Raw genomic sequence first — 6,408 nt, 5'->3', positions numbered from 1 at the left:
ATCAACTCAATTATGTTCGATGAGCAATGAACTTTTTCTCAACTCATCCAAACAAAGTGTTAATGGAGAGCTTCCGAATTTTATCGTATCACGAGCCAATCAATCAAAATGGGTTATTCCAATTTCCAGATTTGGGCCGAGATGGTTGGTCTGAAGCCCAATCTCGATCTAAACGGCGGGCCCAAAATAAGCAGCGATAGCGAGCAACACGTTTCTCAACTCCGCCAAAAAACATAGAGATAAAAGACCGTTCGAGAGGGCGACGATCCGGAGGAAGAAGGCGATGGATGCCGCCGCATCCGCTGCGCTAATCTGCGGGAGTTGCTTCCCCGCCGCGTCGGCAGCCCCGGATCGCCGGCCTGCCGCTCTGCTGACGGCTGGAATTTTGCCGTTCTCCTCCCGTCGGCCATTCTCTGTGAACGGGCTGAAGTGTCGGGTTGCTTCTCGAGACGTGGAGCTTATCTCGGCGGACTCGGAAGGGGAGGATGGGACGCCGGCCTCCGCCGTGCCAGTTTACACTCCCACTCCTCCGAACAGAGAGCTACGGACTCCTCATAGCGGGTAATGCGTGTTCTTCTATGGTTACAAAAAGGAACATTCTTGGTGACGACCATTATCCTTTCCAGGTTCCACCTTTGCTTGGATTTTTTTCTCTGTTTGGTATGAAATTCTTGTGGCGTTTTGGTTCGCATCCCCCTTCTTTTTTTTTCCTTGGAGCAGTAGAATTACATCTGTTGGGTTCGACAATGGGCCTAAAAATCCCGGCTATAGATTGCGTTCAACATACTTTTTACAAAGGCTGTGAATTTCTCTAGTGAAGCTTTCCAGAGCCTAGGAGATGTTGTGAGATGCGAGGAGGTGCGAGGCCAAAAAACTTGCAGAAAAGAAATCATTTTTTTTTCGGAGAGAGCTTTTGCTATCCGGGGAGGTTCTCCATTTTTCTCTTTCAAAGAAAGTCTATTGCATGGATTTGGCATGTAGTGTTAAAGTCGTCGTTAACCTCATCCGTTGGTATATAGATATTTATGGTGCTCCCAAAACCATTGGCGGACTTTAACTTGGAAACGTTTTTCCATTTTACATTTTATATTCTAGTCCAAGAGATAGTATTTGTATAATATTTTTGTGGCTTCAGTTTCCAGTGGATGAAGAAACTTGGGATACGTTATGTTGATTCTTGTTGGATACTTCCAGGATGTACGCTAATTTATATGCTACTGTTCCTTTCACGAGTTTTGTCTCTTCAACCGTTTCATTACCTGACAATTATAATTTGATCTTTCTTTGGATTCATCTAGAACAATTCTTGAGTGCTAGTGAAAACAATAGATGCTTACCACATTCAGTTATATGGTTTCTTCCTCTTTCCTTCTGAGTTATAATTTAAAATTATATGCTAGAGATTATTAGTTAGTTGAAAGCTTCATCTGCAGAAAAGGAGGAAGTGTGTAGTTAATTGTTTTGTGCGGTGCAACTTGTACAGTTTCCAATAAGTTATTGTGTCTTTGTCAGGTACCATTTTGATCGAACGAGACGATTATTTTTTGAAGGATGGTATTTCAAGGTTTCGATCCCTGAGTGTCGACAAAGCTTTTGCTTTATGTACTCAGTGGAGAATCCGGCATTCCCTAATGGGATGGGGACACTAGACAGTGTGGTGTATGGATCTCGTTTTACTGGAGTTGGAGCTCAGATTCTAGGTCCGGATGATAAATATATATGTCAATTCACAAAAGAATCGAAGAACTTTTGGGGAAGTAAGTTTGTTTGCTTCTGCTAATGGCTTTTCATGACATATTGTTTGCTTTCCACGCATGACTTACATCAACTGGTTATGTTGTATATTCTTGAATGATCTAACATACATTATGCTTGCATTTGCTTTGCTAACATAATGTGAGTTTCAATTCTCATTTATAGCATGTCTAATATCATAAAATTGAAGCAATATCATAATTTTGTGATTTTCATTAATCTCTCATAAAAGGGCGTGGAGGATAACTTTGATTCTTTTGTATAAGTTTGCACTTAAGCATGGTGGTAATGTAGGTTGTACACAATCCCAAATTAATAGATATTGAGGGAAACTCAGTTGCTTAGGTCATGTTAACCTATCGATGGTTATGTAACTATTCTTAGATAATATCTAATTATTCATAAACTATATTGTTCTTATTAAAAACAGAAAATTGTAATAACTATATGATTCAAAAAGAAATCTAGGATAAAAAGAAGCAAACTAATATTATGGATATTAAGGCTAACCAAACAACAAATGATAATACATGAGTCCCATCAGTTAGCTAAGTTTGTAATGTTTCAAGATAGATTAATCAAAAATCCAAAAGTTGAACTAGTTTACGTAATTAATGCTATGATTAAGTCCAATTGTTTGTTGATTTAAAAAAAAATAAAAAAGGACCTTGTTTCACTCCAACTAGTGCCTTGAGCCACATAGGACTTTTCACCTTTGTTACACGGTTTCCACACTGTACAAATAATCATGTTAAAATTTTCATCGACCAAGTTACTTTTGGACATTTAATTTTTTGCAACATTAGTCAAGTCTAACTGATTCTTAACCAAAGGAGCAGTCCAATGCATAATTATGTTGTTGATATATTGACGTTATGGAGCTTGTGAACAAGACCAGTGCTAAGAAACTAAATTACTAAATGTTGAAGAATAAAACATTTTCTAGCTATAATAATATCTCATGATTGTTTGACTTCCAAAGTGAAGACAGCTGGCTTGCAAGCTATTTTCTTTTGTATTTAAGCGCAACTATTTACACTGAGATTTCTTTTGTGTGCATGCAGCTTTAATATTATGCCTACTCTTTTACTTAATCATAGTAGGATGGCTATTTTTCTTTTTAGTTATCAACATTGTTGCCCATTGGTTGGCAAATGATGACACTACTCTTCTTATTTCTGTTATGTTGTCATTCATATTCTACCTTTTGGTTTACCAGTTATAGTTAGTAATATTTGGCGTAACCCTTAAACAAATCTTCTTTCATAGATAGGCATGAACTTATATTGGGGAACACCTTTCTCCTCGGGAAAGGATCAGCTCCAACAGGGGAGGTCCAACCTCAGGTTCTCAATGAGTTCTTTTTCTTATAGCTTTGATATCAGTATTTTTCTACTTTAGTTGAACGTTCTTGTTTCTTTTTCTTTCATAAATTCATTTGGTAATTGTTTAAGTTCTCACTTATATTCATGCATTAATGTCTTGAAGTATTGTGATAAAATAATAATCTAACCTGCAATGATTCCAGATGACCAATTGGACAGAACAGGGTTACAATATGTGACATACTTCTTCATGGAATGTGCACAAGAGTTATAGATGTTAGAGGGCTGGCTTTTTAATGGAAGTTTACTGGGGAGTTGTTGGAAATTATCAGAATTAACATATTTTTTTACCACCGCTTGACATTGTAAACCCACTGTGAAAGCTTGAGGTGGCTTGGCTAGAGTATAGAGCTGTGGAGGTTAATGTTTGATCTAGCAAATAAAGATCACTCATATAGGTTAAAAAGAAACAACTGAAAAAGATACCTACAATGTGCATTAATAGGAGAACTCTATAACTATTATGCATAATTGGCATCCCTCCTGAGGTTGATGTGTATATTTGCAAGGAATATACTTATTTCATTTATATACATCAAATACTTTCTTATTGGCTTTTGATTTTCATATAGGAATTCAGTGAACGTGTATTAGAGGGTTTCCAAGTCAGTCCACTCTGGAATCAAGGCTTCATACGTGATGATGGAAGGCATGTCTTATTTAATCATAGAGCAACTTTTTTCTTCTAGCATTTCTTATTTTGTGAAGTTTGCATAATACATTGTCTTTGTAGTTTGTATTCTCCACATTTCAAAAGGAATATGCAAGTCTGGTAGCAAACTTAATTTGGATAAACTCGTGTCAAAGTTCATGCAGTTTTAGGTATTGACAAAAACACTAGAAATTCACATTGAGCTTTCTTTTCTAAAGCAGACAATTTTGCATTTGTAATATCATTACCACCCCACTGAAAGTATTGCAATATTATCTTGAATATTTTATGTTATTGTTGAAATTGATCATAATTGAGCTTTTGAATTTGAGTCCTAGATGCTTAATGTGTTGAAGTTATTACGCTGCCATAACAAAATTGTTGACAGCCTTTTTTGATATAATATGGTTGGCTTCTTCTACATGTTCAATTTGCTAAATAGATGTGTCAATGAGACAATAGGTACCCCATACCACACGCACACAATAAAACTCCCAATCACCAACCTAGTATATGATGGAGTATAAAACCAATTCAGTTCTTCAACAAAGGTTTGGTGCAATAACGATTTTAAAGCAAAAAACTCAACTGTTCAGCTAATTTCTGAATGTACATTGAGAGTAGAAAATTGAGTAAGCTGCCTAATTCTCATTGTTTCAATATTAGATTATAGAGAAAGTTTCATGTTTGCAGATCTTGTTTGACATCAATTATTTAAATTTCATTACAATACTTAATTGGTAGGTCAAATTATGTTGAAACTGTGAAAACAGCACGCTGGGAATACAGCACCCGTCCAGTGTATGGCTGGGGTGATGTCAACTCAAAACAAAAATCAACAGCTGGTTGGCTCGCCGCTTTCCCTGTGTTTGAACCTCATTGGCAAATATGCATGGCAGGTGGTTTATCAACAGGTAATTTTATTATTGCACATCTGAGAAAGAAACCTCAGTCATCTTGATGTTATGTGATTTTTTTTTCCGAAAATGAATTCAAACCTTTTTAGTCAACCAAAATATGTTCATACATAACCAAATAACCAGCATATTTCTCTATGATGCCAATTTTTTTGGGTGTATCAGTGTATCTATGCATGCCCCTCACTTATCTGAGAAGCTCTTGGAGAAGCTAGATAGTGAAATTTCCTTAAACTGGTGACTTCTGTTACTACAACTGTCTTTTCTTGAGAAATGAGTTTGTTCATGCTAATTATTTGATTGCGTTGAAGGTGATATGAGCTCATTTATAACAAATTTCAATAAGCAAGGTCACTAGCTAAATTAGACTTCCTCAAAATCTTGAATATGTTTGAGCTGGCTCCAGATAATCGTTTACTATTTGTGGAATTTTAGAAGATTATGCACTTCGCCTGTTGCACATCAAAGGTTTTAGTCATAGTTAATATATTTTGATGTATCTATAACTAATATAGTTCGGTCACATGGTATATATCATGTCTTTACAGAGCTGATCCAACATCTGGATCTAGAGTTATGAAACAAAAATTACATCCATAAAACTGCTATTTTAAGATGCTTGACTTGTATATCTAATTTACAGGCTGGATAGAATGGGATGGAAAGAGATTTGAATTTGAAAATGCTCCATCTTACTCTGAGAAGAACTGGGGTGGTGGATTTCCAAGAAAATGGTTTTGGGTGAGTTCCTTTCTCCACTGTGATCGCAGTTTATGAACTAGTAATATACTGTGTGAGCGTACAACATTCTTATATGTTTGAAATGCAACCTATTGTAGAAATTCCTATGAGACAAATACATCTGTTGTAGTTCTAGTTAGATATTCATGCCGAATGTGTCAAAAACTGGCTTCTCATCAAGAGTTGTGACTGAGATTGGTCCTTATATATGACTGATTGCATTTCATTTGAAAATAATAGGAAAGGGTAATAAAACCTAGTCTCAACTCTCAATAGTGTTACATGTTACCTATTCATAAAGAATAAATGCACCATCTTGCGTAAGTTGACTAATCAATAATTCTATGACTTTTGCTTTGGTAACCTGTTTATTATGAATGGCTAACACCTTTATGTTATAGGACTCTGAAGCATAAAAATTTGTTTTCCATCTCTCAATTTTTTATTAGGATAGATCTCGTATAGTTCCCTGAGCAAAAAAAAAAAAGTTACAGCTTCTCTTCTTTAGCTATTATAATTAGATAAATATATTCACTGTTTATCTTGTTGATGTCTGTAAATCTATGCAGATACAATGTAATGTTTTCAAAGGTGCATCAGGTGAGGTTTCTCTGACTGCTGCTGGTGGCTTGAGGAAGTTGCCTGGATTCGCTGAAAATTTTGAAAATGCTGCCTTGGTATGTTATCATGTGTCTATGTTGTAAGGCAAGGTATACATATAGATTTATATGGATGTAGATACTTGTCTTGGCATCAGTAAAACAGATGTAGACATCATGTATTCTATATTTGAAATAGATTTGCTTATGTCAGTTGCCTATAAGTGGGTTAGCAATCAAACATAGACACCTTAATGATATGGTTTTATACTGGTTAGGTTTTCAGTTCTATCGAGCATTAGTACATTTACATTGTCTGATGAATTAATTGGACAAGTAAACCTACAATAGTCTGTAAT

The 6,408-nt window shown here is 35.8% G+C and overlaps 1 protein-coding gene across 1 annotated transcript in view; it reads left to right on the top strand.

Moving 5' to 3' along the window:
• Window positions 1-232: 232 nt before the first annotated feature.
• The window catches only part of LOC141844541 (tocopherol cyclase, chloroplastic), a 17,161-nt gene continuing 10,985 nt past the window's right edge, over window positions 233-6,408 (top strand). The window contains exons 1-6 of the mRNA XM_074732575.1: window positions 233-561; window positions 1,513-1,757; window positions 3,025-3,101; window positions 3,713-3,789; window positions 4,537-4,706; window positions 5,353-5,450. Coding sequence (XP_074588676.1) covers window positions 284-561; window positions 1,513-1,757; window positions 3,025-3,101; window positions 3,713-3,789; window positions 4,537-4,706; window positions 5,353-5,450 — 945 coding nt within the window. The 5' untranslated portion in view covers window positions 233-283. The remainder of the gene's footprint in view (window positions 562-1,512; window positions 1,758-3,024; window positions 3,102-3,712; window positions 3,790-4,536; window positions 4,707-5,352; window positions 5,451-6,408) is intronic.

Source organism: Curcuma longa, chromosome 13, assembly GCF_044706935.1.
Source record: "Curcuma longa cultivar G26 ecotype Majalengka, Jawa Barat chromosome 13, ITB_CL_G26_1.1, whole genome shotgun sequence".
NCBI classification, from domain to species: domain Eukaryota; kingdom Viridiplantae; phylum Streptophyta; class Magnoliopsida; order Zingiberales; family Zingiberaceae; genus Curcuma; species Curcuma longa.
Note: the sequence above shows the minus strand (reverse complement) of the source record. Positions and strands in the feature narration are given on the sequence as shown.